The sequence below is a fragment of the Nylanderia fulva genome, unplaced genomic scaffold (assembly GCF_048542155.1).
Source record: "Nylanderia fulva isolate GAGA-0341 unplaced genomic scaffold, ASM4854215v1 Scaffold32, whole genome shotgun sequence".
NCBI classification, from domain to species: domain Eukaryota; kingdom Metazoa; phylum Arthropoda; class Insecta; order Hymenoptera; family Formicidae; genus Nylanderia; species Nylanderia fulva.
The window spans coordinates 1,330,692-1,347,115 of record NW_028190390.1 but is presented as its reverse complement, the minus strand read 5'-3'; the positions used below and the strand labels follow the sequence as shown (position 1 = coordinate 1,347,115).

The following is a 16,424-nucleotide window of genomic DNA, read 5'->3' as shown; positions in this document are numbered from 1 at the left end:
AACAATAATGATAAATATATATCGTTCGTCGAAAGGAAGAGTTTTCTTCTCTAATGAATCGAACGATAAGAGAATTACGAAATTGGAACATATTCGCTCGCGACTCGAGAGGAAGTATGGGATTCCGGTCCCCCCCCCCAGAGGGGGGCATTTGCCCCCTTTGAAAAATAAAAAAAAATTTATTAATTAAAAAAAATATATAAACAATTTTTTTAATTAAAAAATAAACATGTAGGCATGGGCGGAAGGAGGGAGGGGGAAGGGGGCCAAAAGGGGGCACTAGCCCCCCTTCGAAATCAGTAAAAAATTGAGAATTTGCTCTTGTTTTGAATAAAAACTGAAATTTATTTGTATATTTAATATAAACAAGGGGGGCACTTGCCCCCCTTTAAAATCAATAAAATAATTAAGAATTTGCTTTTTTTTTTTAATAAAAACTGGAATTAATTTGTATATTTAATATAAACAAAGGGGGCACTTGCCCCCCTTTAAAATCAATAAAATAATTAAGAATTTGCTTTTTTTTTTTAATAAAAACTGGAATTTATTTGTATATTTAATATAAACAAAGGGGGCACTTGCCCCCCTTTAAAATCAATAAAATAATTAAGAATTTGCTTTTTTTTTTTTAATAAAAACTGGAATTTATTTGTATATTTAATATAAACAAAGGGGGCACTTGCCCCCCTTTAAAATCAATTAAAAAATTAAGAATTTGCTTTTCTTTTGAATAAAAACTGAAATTTATTTGTATATTTAATATAAAAAAGGGGAGCCCTCGTCCCCTCTTTAATAAAATCAGTATAAAAAATTAAGAATTTGCTTTTCTCTTGAATAAAATCTGGAATTTATTTGTATATTTAATATAAAAAAATTAAGCACAAGAACAAAAAACAAAAAAATTTTAATTAAGCCCCCCTCCTGGACAAAATCCTGCGGACGCCCATGAAAGGAGGATGTGGATATCTTCCAAGAGGATATATAGGGGGGTCGATTTCTTTTCTTTTTTTTTTTTTTTTTTTCTCGCGGACCAGTTTTCGAGGAAGATATTTTTTCATTTTTCGGTCGGGTAATCGGCCGGGCGCCGAATTTTCGGAGCGAGAAGAAGGAAGAGAGGGAAAGAAAGAGAGACAGAGCAGGTGGAAGAGCGGTTCTGGAGCAGAAACTGGTTTGGTGGGAGCCGACTGGCGAGAGGCGGCTTCGGTATAAGCACCGTGGCACGTTGTCTCGTCGCGAGAGATGTATATATTTATTTGCGCGAGTGGCGGGAGTCCCCCGAAGAGGGAAGCCGGTGGGGCCGACAAGTGATCGTTTACAGTTATAGTCAGTCCGCATCGGGCGCTCGGCCGGCCCTGACCGTATCGGCGTTGTACACGGGCTGATAAGGTTGTTCCCTTTGCATTTTCCCTTTTCGTCTTTTTTTCGACAATTTTTCCCCAGGTGCGAAATAACGAGTGTGCTCCGGGTGAATCCCTGCACTTTCTCTTCTGAGTTCCCTTATAGGAATCGACTTTCGAGCTCTCAATAGGGATTTTTTATTGTAATAATAAATAATAAATATATTCGTCGCGAGAAAAAAGATCGAGTAGTGGATTTCAGTGGCCAGGATTTGAATAAGTGTCGAGAGTGCGAAAGGAAAAGTGTAAGAAACGCGAAAAGAGTTCGCGCTGACGTTGCTGCACGCACTTCTCTCATCGCTTCTCTAACGCGCACGAGACACGACTGATGGAGAATAATCGGCCGACGAGGTAAATACCTAGTAATTTCCATGAGAGAGAAAGAGAGACAGACTCTCTTTTGCGGAGCAAATATATCGAATAGCGACGAGCGAGCATGTTTTCTCGCCCTCGGAATGCAGGGAATTTGCCAACCGGAACTGCAATGTTTTTTTCACGATACTCCGCTTCAGGAATATTAGATTTCTCCAGGAATGTTGGATTTAAAAAAAGTATTCTTCCAATTTTTTGTTTAGTTTTAATTTATATATTTTTTATATTTTTAATTTATATATTTGTCATATACTTTTAATTTATATATTTTTAACAGAATACTCGATGAAAATAAATTTCTCTCTGCAAAATTCTAATGTGATGTAAATAAATTCGAGAGAGGGGAGAATTTTTGTGTCCCTTTCCGATAACGTTGGAGATTAAAAATTTTAGATATTAGAGAAAACTTGAAAGAGAGAAATGACTTCGATAGCAACACGACGGACACGATAAATTACAACGTGGCAATCGAAGGTTATCATCGTGTGCAGCGTTAATTACTTATCGGAGATCGTTCGATTATATGCACACGCTCGTTTTTTTCCTTTATTTATATTAAACGCGCTCGCGAGAAATGTACGTAATTATTGGGAAAATTTCGGAATTCAAATTCGGCTTTTTCGATACAGCTGTTTACACGTCGCCCTTGACACTTTAGCTGATAAGTTTCTCTTTTCTCATCGCACTCCGTCAAGTGTTCTCCGAGTGCTTATATCGCATGTGCTGATAATAATAAAAGTAAATTAATCCTTGATAAATACGAATATAAATAACAATCAAAATGGCGCGCCTGTTTTTGAGATCTGTTTTCCGTAACAAAAAATTTTGATAAGGCCTGAAATTCTTACAATAGTTTACGTCACAGTATTATGACAGATTATGTATATAATAAAAAATATATATAATAAAATATATATTAATAAATAATGTATATGGAATATATGAAATATTATATATAAAAATAAAAAATATGTATAAAATAATATTAAAATATTAAAATTAAAATTAAAATTAAAAAATATATTAAAATTTAAAATTAAAAATATATCAAATAAAAATTAAAAAACATATAAATTAAAAAATACAAAATTAAAAAATATATATAATGTATAAAAAATAAAACATATATATAAACATAGTTAAAAAATATAAATAATAAACATATAATATAAAAAATAAAAATATAAAAGATATAATAATATACGTATTTATACGATCATTTCTTACGGTGGCGTCATATTATATCGACTGCGCTGTTAAAAAATAAAAAACTTTTGATAACGTAACGCACATGTTTTCAAGAATATTTCAATATGAAAATTTGTCATGTGAATTGCATTTTTTGTCGATATGCGTGGCAAAGAAAATAAAATATTCGATATTTCGCCACTTCTCGTTTAAGTATAAGTTAATTTGTCATGCTCGTTAGCAATATAATATGCGGACGTTAACAAAAGTACGAGTTTACGAATCCGAATATAGATTTGACACTGCAAATTTTTACTACTGACTGTGCATTCCCTTGGCGGTTTTTAAATAATGATTTTAAACAAATAACACATCTGTTAAAATCGTCCTTTATTTTTATTTTACGAGTATCTTTACGTAAATTTCATGTATAAAAAGTTAATTCGAAAATGACATACGAATTTAAATATCGCGTGTATAATTGAGCCTCAGACATCGAAAATATTTTTAGCAAAAGATAACATAAAATAATTAAAATAAAAAATAAAATAAAATATATAAAAGAAATTGTATTAAAATATAAAAAATAGAATAAAACACATATAAAAGTTTTATTCTTTTTAGCATATTTTGCAAAAAAAGAGCCTACAAAAAATTCACTCATCGTTGAATCACAGTAATCTTTCAAGATAAAAGTTTGAAAAATTGACATACTAAAGTGTTTTGCATGTATAATTGAGTTATACACACCGAAAATTACTTTCAGACAATATTAAAATAGAAAAAAATACAGGTTTTATCCTTCTTTCAGCATAATTCAATATAAGAGAATCTACAAAAAATTTATTGCCATAATAAGAATATAAATATTTCGCATGTATAAGTTAGCCACACACACATCGAAAATTACCTTTTGAAAGTATTAAAATAGAAAAAAACAACATGTTTTTAAATATATTTCAGACTAAGAGTCAACAAAAAAAAATTGAAAGTTCCCAATAATATCAAGCATTATGCAATTCTGTTTGTACGTCGACAATTTGACAAAATCGTAAATATTTGAAGCGCCACAGTAGGAGAAAGTAGTAGAGCAGAGCAAAAACGTTATGCGGAGAAGTTTCGCGTTTCATTTCCAGTTTAAATCAAATCAGTCGTGCGTCTGACAGTCGGAAATTTTAACATGCATAGTGGGGAGTTTTTTGACATTGAAGAGCGAAGCAAGAAAAACAAGATTCGATTATCTTTATTTGTACGCGTGTCGATCTTTCCTTCTCTCTCTCTCTCTCTTCTAATCTCGTAGACTTGTGTCAACAGAATTCCCGATTTTTTTCGAAAAACTGTATTAGTCATGAGATTTATAATCTGACAGTATTTCAGAATCATTGAGAAAGATTATGCTATTAATATCGGCGTCAGTATAATGACGTATAACCGATGACTCCGAAATTCTTTCTTCGTTGCTTTCGACTGAATGCCAACACAATTGCGTTACGCATTTTTTTTAACATGGTTCAGCAGAAATATCGCTGATGCAGCAATTCACTTTTCCTTATTAAATATTTTTCAGTCTTAAGGTTATGTCAATTTGACTTTTTTTTAATGATTTTATAATAATATTATTTATTGAAGCATTGTTTCAATCTTGCATAAAATTGTATCTTCGATATCTTTAGCAAAACGCTTCAGGCATAATTTGATACTTGTTTTTTTTTTATTGGATAAATTTATTTATATATGCAGAATATTATAAATTACTTTTTATTAAGAATACTCATTCTTTTAAAGCCTTCTTATATTGTTTCTTTCTCTTTCGAAGAAAAAGAAAAAGAAAATGATCTAAGAAATTGTTAAAAATAATGAATATATATTTAATTAGTTATTATATAAATTTGTATATCTGTCCTCTGTTATTTATAGAAAGATTAAAAAACGCGATTTTTTAATAAAAAGATTAGAAAACACGATATTTTTCTACTCTTTCTATAAATAAAAGAGAACAGATATGCAAATTTATATCAGCTCTTATAAGAAATTAATTCTTTCTTTTTCATCGAGAGAAAAATTGAAAAAATTTGTTAACTTGATTAAATCTTTCAACCAAATATTATTTTGTTAATTAAATATATAAAAATATTTTAATTAAATATAACATATTAAATCTAAAAAAACGTATATTTGACTTAAGTACTAATATTAATGTTTAATTAACAAAACAGCAATTTAATTGAAAGGTTTAGTCAAAAGTTAACAAATTTTTTTTCAGTATACAAGAAGCTATTAAAAAAGAATATATTCTTAATAAGTTATTATAAATTTCCATATATCTGTTCTCTTTTATTTATATAAAGAATAGAAAAAAACATCGCATTACATGTACACTAAAAAAAATGTGTTGACTTGACTAAACTTTCCAATTATATATAAATATTTTGTTAATTGAACATAAAAAATATTTAAATTAAATATAATATATTAAATCTAACAAAGTGTATATTTGACTTTAGGAGATGCTGGCCAAATCTGTTTTATCGATCGAAAAATTGAGGTTAAATTCGACTATAAATCTATTTATTGGACTACACGGATTGTTTATTACTTGAAATGATGAACCTTCCTCCATTTGTTAATATTAATACTTTAATTGTGCTAAAGAATTTATCAATCTGTATAGTCAATCAAAATATAAGTACTTGAACTCATAATTTTATGAAATTTTACAAGTTCAAGTACTTATATTTTTGACTATACAGATTGATAAATCCTTTTGCACAATTAAAGTACTAATATTAACAAAAGGGAGGGGGCTCATAATTTCAATAAACAATCCATATAGCCAATAAATAGATTTATAGTCGAATCTAATCTCACTTTTTCGATCGATAAAACATATTTGGTCAGCATCCCCTTAAATACTAATAGGTATATGTTCAATTTAAAAAATAGTAATTTAGTTAAAAGGTTTAATCAAATTAACAAATCTTTTTTCAGTGTACATATACATATTTCGCATAGGAGAGAATCCATACAGCACAAAATATTATGAACGTTTTCAAAAAATATTTCTAAATATTTCTATAAAATATTGTATAAAACATTTTAAAATAGTTTAAGGAATATTTTAAAACAAATTAAAAACTTTTTGTAATAACATATTTTAGACAAATATTTTGACAAACTTTTAAAAATATTTAAAAAAATGTTCTTCTTTATTGCTCAGATAATATTTTCTTAAATATTTGATAAATATTTTTGAAATATTAGTTTAAATTTATATTCAAAAATATTTCTAAAAATATTTTTTAAACATGACAAAGGGGATATAGAAACATTTTAGAAATATTTTCGAGAATTATTTTATCTTTTAAGAAATATTTTTAAAAGATTTTAAAAATATTTCGTGCTGCATGGAAAGTGCCTTGCACTGCAACTGTAGTATAGATTTCTTGAAGATGATGCGATATATTTTACAGAAGGACCGAGCTGTGATTTTGATCAGAATAATGCGAAGCCTGGATAGGCTATCGGGTAGCGACCAAGACTGCGGTGATCGGGAAATGTACATCGACCTGGACGACGCTTCCGTCGACTCGCTTACCGGGAAACGTAGTCGCCATCATGTCGGCGCGGAGGTATCTCATTCTCTCTTTTCTCTATTTTTTTTTTTTTTATTAAACTTTGGCGATCTCACTCGACAGGACTTTTAAACAAATTTTATTTATAATTAAAAATTACACAGCCTAATTCTAATATATAAATGCTACATTAGGTATAAAAAGGATTAATTTTAATTCTTCTCTGATTAAAAAAAATTTTAATTATAATAAAAAATTATTTATAATAAATTGAACAGGTTCCGACATATAAACGCAAAATCTGGTATAAAAAGGATTAACAAGATTCAGGCGCACAAATTTGTTTTAAATTCTTCTTTAATTATTTTGAAATTAATTAGAGAAGAATTTAAGAAATCAAAATAACTCAAAAATTTAAAAACAAATTTGTTACGACTGAACAATTTTTTTTTAAGCCTTTTGCAATTATTTTGAAACTAATTAGAGGAGATTCAAGAAATCAACATAATTAGGGAAGAATTTAAAGACAGTTTGTTTATTTAATTTGTGAAAAAGGGACATGTATTTTTTTTTACTTCCTCATATTTACCATAATCGCATTTTTTCATGCATATTTTCATACAAATCATGCATTTATAATGAGGTAACAAAATTATTTAATTACGTCGATGCGAACTGATAACACGATGAATAGATAACACAAATCAGATCCAGAAACCGCGCGGGACACCTCATTATCGACGAAGATTGAAATAAATAATCCTTTTATCGTCGTTATGCAGCGGCAAAAGAAATTACTGACATTTTATCTATCGAGTGTTATCGCTCTGACAAATATCTGCGAAGTGCGTTATGCATGAGAAGGAGGGGATCAAGTATATGTATACATATATGTATTTCTTGCAAAAAATAGCGTGACAAAATCTCCTTATTTAGATTAGATTAGGAAGAAAAGCTATTATGTAATACGTCATCGCGAGTTTAGTATTAATATAATTGCTCTTTTACTTGCATCAATATTTTATTCGAATTAAGGCGAGTTTGTGAATGTCTTTTGAAAAATATATTCAGTTTTTTTAAGATATATATTGTTATTTTTTTTAATGCGTGACAAATAAATTATTACACTAAAAAAATTTGTTGACTAAGTCTTTTAATTAAATGACTATTTTGTTAGATTTAATATATATTTTTATATATTATAGTTATTTATATATACAATATAGCCTATATTTATATACATATATTGTACATATATTATAGTAATTATATTTAATTTAAATACTTTTATATGTTCAATTAATAAAATGTTTTTGAAAGTTGAAAGGTTTAGTCAAGTTAACAATTTTTTCAGTATGCTTATTTAAAGTTGCATATGCATGAAAATATTATATTATGTATTTTGCGATATTACGTCATCATAATGTTACATATTATATAGTATATATTACAAATATCCTATATTATACATATTAGTACAAAATTTAAAAAAAAATAAAATATAAACAAGCATGTGGTTTTCTCTGTTTCAATGTTTCCGAAAACGATTGTTTTTTTCTGAAAAAAATAGAGATATTCTTGTTCATATCACGAGAATATAACAATATGTAAATACTTAAAAAAAATCATAAAGATTAAAGTATAAAGCACCTATATAGTTATTTCGAAAAAATTCTATTATCTGTCATAAAAGTCGAATGTGAAAAATGTGAAAAACAGATGGGCGAGGACAGCGACAGCAGCGGAAGCGAAAGGAGTCCGAAGCAGGCAAAGAGGAGAAACCGCGGCGGCGCACCGCCGACCACGAGGAGACGGAAAAGCGGAATTTCCGCGCGCGAGAGGAACTTGAGGAGGCTCGAGAGCAACGAGAGAGAGAGGATGAGAATGCACTCGCTTAACGATGCTTTCGAGGTAACAATCTCGAAACGAAAACAATATTCTATTCATTCTTATCTTATCGTAACAAGCAATTCCGCGTAACCGAGTAATTTTTATTAAAAAATATATATATATATATTTTTTTTTAATATAATTTTTTAAGCAAAAATATTATATTAAAAAAGTAAAATATTTTTTAAAATATAATTTTTTAAGTAAAAATATTTTATTAAAAAAATATTTTACTTAAAAAAAATTATATTCTAAATAAAAAAAATATATTTTTTGAATGAATTTTGTAAAGTATTCTCTCCTAAAATCCTTTTGATAATCAAAAGAAGACAGTCTGCTTGTCGACTCAAGCGTCGTGTATTATTAGATGAAAAGTTGTTGATCGACGTTGAATGTTAACGAAGATAGAGAGCGAAGTGCGGAGAAATCGATTTGTGTTGTGCGGAAGATAAATGATGACAAGTCGATGTAGAGTCCGTCCGTTTCTATTGACCGATCATATAACAGCGCGTCATTAAAATTCTATCAACTCTCTTCGCGGGGAATCATCCTGCGCGATTAGAAATTGCAATCCGGTAATATAATATTTACCGCGAATTTATACACGCCATATAGAATATAATAAATAATTGATAGATCTTCGATTCACTTCTCCCGTATCGTGTAATTTCCAGCAATTACGCGAGGTAATACCACACGTGAAAATGGAGAGGAAGCTCAGCAAGATCGAAACGCTCACGCTGGCGAAAAATTACATAATGGCACTGACGAATGTCATATGTGAGATGCGCGGCGAGGAACAACCGTACACGTGAGTGCCGTTCTAAGTTTTTTTTCAATATTTTTCAGAAAAAAAATTGTTGCCAAATATTTATGTGATATATGTGCATATAAAAGTCACATAAAAATAAATAAATAAAAAGATGAGAAGATAAACTGGACATATTCAAATTTTTTGTAAACTGTAGTGAAATAAAATCGAGTAGAAATAAATAAATGAAAGCTGAGGCTTCAACTGAATGTTTGCAAATTTGTTCGGAGTTTTTAAAAATTATTCATGAATTTTTTTCTCATAAAGTATTAGGATTATTGAATTAAATAAAATTGGATTATTAAAGTTTTTACTAATTTATATTTTTATTGAAAAATATTAAAAAATATAGCACATATTACTGACGTCAGATGTTATCGCGTTTTACAATATATGCTAATATGTAATTTATACGATTGTATTTGAAACAAAAATTTGATTGTTTCTTAAAATATACTGATAATTCTATAGTCTTTGTCGGTTTTTTAAACATCTTAGTTTTTTTAACATTTACAAATGATTGTCTTTTTTAAATAAACAATTCGTTCTAATATTCAAGTATTATTATACAAATATTGCGAATTTTAAAAATTCGCTACGACAATTCAACGGCATCTGACAATTATGAATGCTTAGAATTCATAATTCTGTAACCAAGATATATGAGACTATATACAGATTGATCTAAACAATCTTTTTTCCTGTACAAATTAAAGTATTAATATTAACAAAAAACGAAGTGTTCTAATTTCAGGTAAAAAACAATCCGTATAGCCAAAAAATAGATTTATAGTTTATTTAACCTTACATTTTGTCGATAAAACAAGAAAGAAACAACAGACTTCTCAATTTAGACTTCTCAACATCCAACCCTCAGTTACCACTCATTTTTGGCCACCCTATTTTACCACTTATGGGTTAGAGTAACCCAGAGTCTTCTTTTGTTTATATTTCTAGATCTAATGAAGCTATTTTGAAGTATTATTTTCAATCGATACGCCAGACAGTAAAAAGAATATCGGTACAAATGTCACCAGATTTCTACGACTCGAGATATTTGAGAAAAAATGAAAAGTGATCTTCTAAAATTTCGAAAAAATCATTTTTTATATGGGTTAACGTAACCCAGAGAGGTAACTGAGAGTTAAGGATGTTTAGGATTCCCTTAATACCCAGCAAACACCGATATATAATTGTTACATTGCTATAATAAAACGGAATATAAAAGGTAATATAACGTGTACGTTACATGTAACATCCATGTTAGTTGTAATTTCCCACTCATAGATGTAACATTTTAATATAACATATATTACATTGTAGTTATATTGTAATTATATACCAAATAGCACATTGATGTATTGATAAGTCAGTGCTATCTTGGGATATAATGACAATATAACTACAATGTAATATATGTAATATTAAAAATGTTACATCTATGAGTGAGAAATTACAACTAACATATACGTTACATGTAACATGCTTGAGTATACAACATTTATATACTGTGTTTGCTGGGTATACATATTCCCAGCAAACACCGATATATAACTGTTACATTGCTATAATAAAACGGAATGTAACAGGTAATATAACGTGTACGTTACATGTAACATCCATGTTATTTGTAATTTCCCTCTCATAGATGTAACATTTTAATATAACATATATTACATTGTAGTTACATTGTAATTATATACCAAATAGCACATTGATGTATTGATAAGTCAGTGCTATCTTGGGATATAATGACAATATAACTACAATGTAATATATGTAATATTAAAAATGTTACATCTATGAGTGAGAAATTACAACTAACATATACGTTACATGTAACATGCTTGAGTATACAACATTTATATATTGTGTTTGCTGGGTATACATATTCCCAGCAAACACCGATATATAACTGTTACATTGCTATAATAAAACGGAATGTAACAGGTAATATAACGTGTACGTTACATGTAACATCCATGTTATTTGTAATTTCCCTCTCATAGATGTAACATTTTAATATAACATATATTACATTGTAGTTATATTGTAATTATATACCAAATAGCACATTAATGTATTGATAAGTCAGTGCTATCTTGGGATATAATGACAATATAACTACAATGTAATATATGTAATATTAAAAATGTTACATCTATGAGTGGGAAATTACAACTAACATATACGTTACATGTAACATGCTTGAGTATATAACATTTATATACTGTGTTTGCTGGGTTTGAACAAAAAAAATCGTTTCTTCAGGTTTGTCGACGGTGAATGCGGTTCCAGCAGCGGCGACAGCACCGGCCAATTAGAATTAAGCGGGGGCGAGCAACCTGATGAGTCGTCGCCCGCATCGATCCACGAAACCAACAACAACAGCCTACTTCACGAGGATCTAGAACGCAGGATCTAAGGAAGTTCGATCTTAAGCGACAATGTCGAGACATGTGTTACATATATGTATACACACAGACTCTGTGATAAACTATCATACATTAGTGCCTTTCGTAAGGATCAGCAATCCGCGACGATTCGCTCATTATCTTCGCCATGAATCGTTCGTGGATCGTTGTACGGTGTTTGGAAAAATTCCGCTCGTGAAGACGATCAAACACGATTCCACGGATACACGCAATGAAAAGAGACGCGAGATATCGGGATAGAAAGAGAAAACGAGAAACAGGAATCTATATAGACGAGACAGGAAAAGATTAACATCTATATCATACATTGCAATCTTGTCGGGAAAACAAATCAGAAGTAATATACGAAACGAGAAATATACGCTGAAAAAATGTGTTTACTTGACTAAATCTTTCAACTAAATTACTATTTTGTTAATTGAACATATATTAGTATTTAAGTCAAATACACGTTTTGTTTGATTATTAATATGTTACATTTTATTTAAATATTTTTATATTGTTCAATTAACAAAATAATATTCTGTTGAAAGGTTTAGTCAAGTTAACATTTTTTTTCAGTGCACACAAAAGTATATGCATATTCTTGTCGCACTCGAATTCATCGTAATTGTTTTACTCTTCTCTCTGCTGCTCTGTTCTATATTAATTTTTTTCAACCGTTCTACAACATTGTATAATCATTAGATTTAATTATTCGCGGTTTAAATAATTCTCGATCATTAAATCATGTGATTAAAAGAATCGCAAAAAATTGCCTCTTCGTGTTTTTATCGCGTCTTCGACGTTATTTCTGTTAAAACATGGAATCTTTCAAAGTACAAAAAAGCATTTTCGCTTAAAGAGTGAATCTTGTTTCGCTTCCTAATTTTTTCGGATTTTTTTTACAGTTGCCATCTCTGGTCTACAATTTGTCTAAAACTAGCCTATATGTATATATTGAAAAATGAAAAGTCATTCAAGTTAATAAGGCGTATACTTCTAATTAAAAATACAGCGAAAGATTTGTTACATTTTTATTATATTTTGTTATTTTATTCTTTTTTTATTTCTGTCTAGTCTCTTTTCATTGCAATATAATGTGTATTCAGGTATAGATACATGTGTTCACTGTACATATACGCTGAAAAAAATTATTTAATTATTCAAATAAATACTAATTTCAATATTCTTTTATACATTATTCATTTGAAACTAATAATATTGATTTACCGTGAAAAGATTTATTTGATACAAGAAATTCTTTTTCAAAATAGATGAATATTAATTTGCTTCAAATAAATATGTAAATACAGTTATTTAAATGAATATTTATTTGAATTCTCAATAGTTTTTTTTTCAGTGGTGCATATATGAAAAACACATATTATATTATACATTGAAATATTCAGAAAATATAATATTTATTATCGTACGGCGAAAATAAAACGTACATGGTTGTGTAAATTCATATTGCGTGCGATTTTCTTCTGATTAATTATAAATTGTCATTAATTTATTCTTTTATCAACATTCTCTTCCAATCAAGCACAAGATATATCGGTTATTAATTATCACAATTATTATTATTATCACATTATCATTACACTGTTTTCGCTATAACTATACTACCTTTTGTTACTATTATTATTTTTATTATCCCATTACTATTGCTACTGCTGTACTAAAAATTATCACTCCTATTATTAATTCCTACTATTATTACTGCTATATATATCACTATCATTCCTACATAGCACACCATTGTCATATGATTGTTAGATATTATTTTATAATTCCAATAATTCTATTATTTTTTATAAAATATATCTTTCGAAAGATTATTATTTCTGTTATTTTATTATTATATTATTATCATTGTTATTTTATTAAGTTAATAACACACGTTACTTTAATGTTTTATTTAGCAGTAATGTCATCTATCGCAACGTGCATTTTGCTCACATTGTTCCGTCCGCAAAAATTGCGTAAAAAATAAACCCTGTATTTTAATACGTAAATAATAATCGATCGTTGCAGCGTCTTTGCGATCGTTTTATTAAGAAGACGTTGCCGTAGTTCTGTTTTACCGATTTTAAGTTTGGTTAGGTTCAATTTTTAATGAATATACAAATTGAAGAATCTTTTAATATAGGCTTTTAATCTCATTTTTATTACTTCTGTATTATTTTTTCATGTCATCTCTATTAGGAGCACCATATTTTGTGCACAAATAAACTGCAGAACTTTTGTATTAAATAAGTATTGTTACGAGCTGATACAAAAGGTCGATAAAAAAACTGTAATTTTTTAACTTTTATAATTTTTTATACGAAATTACAGCGCTCTCCGTTTATTATTATCAGTACTTTAATTGTGGATGATTTTTTAATCTGTCTAGCCAATAAAAAGAAAAGCCCTTGAACTCAAAGTCGATAAAACAGTCATGGTCAGCATCCCCTTAATGGACCAATAATTGCACATTTATAATTTTTAATACATCGGCCATCAATTCCGATTTTATTTTTAATTGTAAATTATATTTATCTTTGGCCAATCAAGAGCGAGTTAATGTTTCGCTCACATGTCTGTTTAGAAAATACGGAATATGTATAAGTAATTTTCCACAAACATATGGATCTTATCTAGGAAGCATATGATAATGTGATAGGCCTAAGCAGAATCAGCCAAACTAACAAATAACGGCTATGCTAAAAAAACGTTAGTTGTGCATTTTCGGCAAATCAAATGTGACTATAGTTATATGTATATTAGTTAACTATAAGTTTCACGCGAATACGCGTTATTGTCATACAAGTATAGTCTTGTTAAATTAGATTGCGATGAATTTTTTTGTCAGTCACAATTTTACGCGCGTCTCGAAGCCGTAAAGTCATACATCAATTTAGTCTATTATCACTATAATATGTATAGCGATAGCACTATCATCATAATTAATTATTATAGCGTTTTGTCATTATATTTCATTGTCATTGCCATGGTCATTGTCACGTAGTCATTATCATTAATATATTTGATTAATTATTATTATAATAATAATAATTATTATTATTATTGATATTATTATCGAGTAAAATGTACCGTTGTGATTCGTACGCGAATTGAAATCATCATTTATATATAATTGTTCATATGAATAATTTTCCATTTTAGCGCTTAGGTATATAATAAGAGTGATTAGGATTTAATTGTATCCTCCCGCTATTTTTACATAATTAAACTTAAGTCGGCTTTGATGTTTGCAAAAAACAATCCTATCATATGGAAGATTTATCATATGTGACATTTTGCATGTAAATATATATATTGTACGTGTTGTGTTTTAAGAATTTTACACAACAAATATACAAGGTGGTTCACCGAAAGTGTTGCTCATCTATATTAATCTCTTTTTTTCTAAATGCCTTAGGTAGAAATTATTCAGTAAAGAAAAGAGATATGATGACTAATAAAAAAAGCCAGAGGGGCAAAAAATTGCCTTCAATTATCTATATATATATATATATATTTTTTTTTTTTTTTAAATAGTACATATACATCGTCCCATTTTCGACAACTATTAAAAAAATAAAAATATCACAGTAAAATGCAGATCGAATTATAAAATTACGTATAGAAAAGTATATACGCAAAATTGAAAAATCATGCGTTTTGACAACCAAAAACCTTTAATTTAACTTATCTATTTTAATTCACAATATAGTTTGAAACCATTTTTAAATAGTCGAACATTATATACAAAAAGATTTTCATTAAAAATACACTAGAAAATTAAAAGAATACATTTTACATTATAAAAGAACGAAAAATATATACATATAAAAACAAAATAAAGATAATAAAAAAATAGATTAATATATAATTATAATTATAAATTATAAATATGTGTTTGTTACGTTAAAAATGTGATGTTATGAGTAAATAAAATACACAATTATAGAGATGAGAGATAACCGTTAATAACATAAAGAGAGGAATGACGTAACAAGAGCGGAGATTTTAAATTTTAGATAAATTTTCCGTAATATCGTTAAATATGCATGATGTAACCATTCATATCATTTTGAAGATTAAGACTGTTTTCGTCGTTTTAATGAATAACATTTCCGACAACTTCTTATCTAAAATGAACTTTCCTGAAAATCTTGTATGGAGATCAATTCTAATTCTGTGGATCAAAAATGTTATTTATTAAATAATAAAAGACAATTTTAATAAAAATTGCAAATTATTTTAAGTTATTGTTTTTGAATTTCATTTCCTAACAGTTGGTATAATTATTAAGAATCTTTGAAAATCAGAATACATATATATATATATATATATATATTTATATTTTGATGCGTAATCTTATAACTTGATCTGCATTTAATTTTATAGGTATTATTTTTTTAATTCTTAGACTCTCGACAGTTATTAATGATTTGTCCAAAATGAGATCGAAATATATTATTTGGATAATTAAAATTTCTTGCATTTAATTCTTATTAGCCCAGTATTATATTCGTTTTACATTGCAATATTAAAATCAATTCTGTTCATTTTTTAATAAGAAAAATTTATGTATACGTAGAAGAAAGATATGTCATCAGAAGAATTATAATATGAAAAAATCAGTTTTTCATTGCTATTTATTTTCAAGATTTCTTTAAATGAAATTTGATAAGAAATTAATAGGAAATTAATATTATATTATAATATTATAATATATAATAATATTATATATATGATATAATATATAATATATTATATACATATA

General features: G+C 28.0%; 1 protein-coding gene across 1 annotated transcript; it reads left to right on the top strand.

Moving 5' to 3' along the window:
* The first annotated feature begins 1,049 nt into the window (after positions 1-1,049).
* Positions 1,050-15,902, top strand: LOC114939407 (uncharacterized). Its single transcript, XM_029313704.2, has 5 exons — positions 1,050-1,748; positions 6,428-6,586; positions 8,249-8,440; positions 9,094-9,230; positions 11,502-15,902. The coding sequence occupies exons 2-5, from the start codon at positions 6,458-6,460 to the stop codon at positions 11,653-11,655; spliced, it is 612 nt and encodes a 203-aa protein (XP_029169537.2). The 5' UTR covers positions 1,050-1,748; positions 6,428-6,457; the 3' UTR covers positions 11,656-15,902.
* The last annotated feature ends 522 nt before the right edge of the window (positions 15,903-16,424 follow it).

What these genes read in the sequence shown, in the direction of transcription:
- LOC114939407 (XM_029313704.2), top strand. Translation starts at nt 6,458, where the DNA reads ATGCGAAGCCTGGATAGGCTATCGGGTAGCGACCAAGACTGCGGTGAT. An exon ending in CGCTTAACGATGCTTTCGAG is followed by an intron (nt 8,441 to 9,093) that starts GTAACAATCTCG and finishes TGTAATTTCCAG; the next exon opens with CAATTACGCGAGGTAATACC. An exon ending in GGCGAGGAACAACCGTACAC is followed by an intron (nt 9,231 to 11,501) that starts GTGAGTGCCGTT and finishes TCGTTTCTTCAG; the next exon opens with GTTTGTCGACGGTGAATGCG.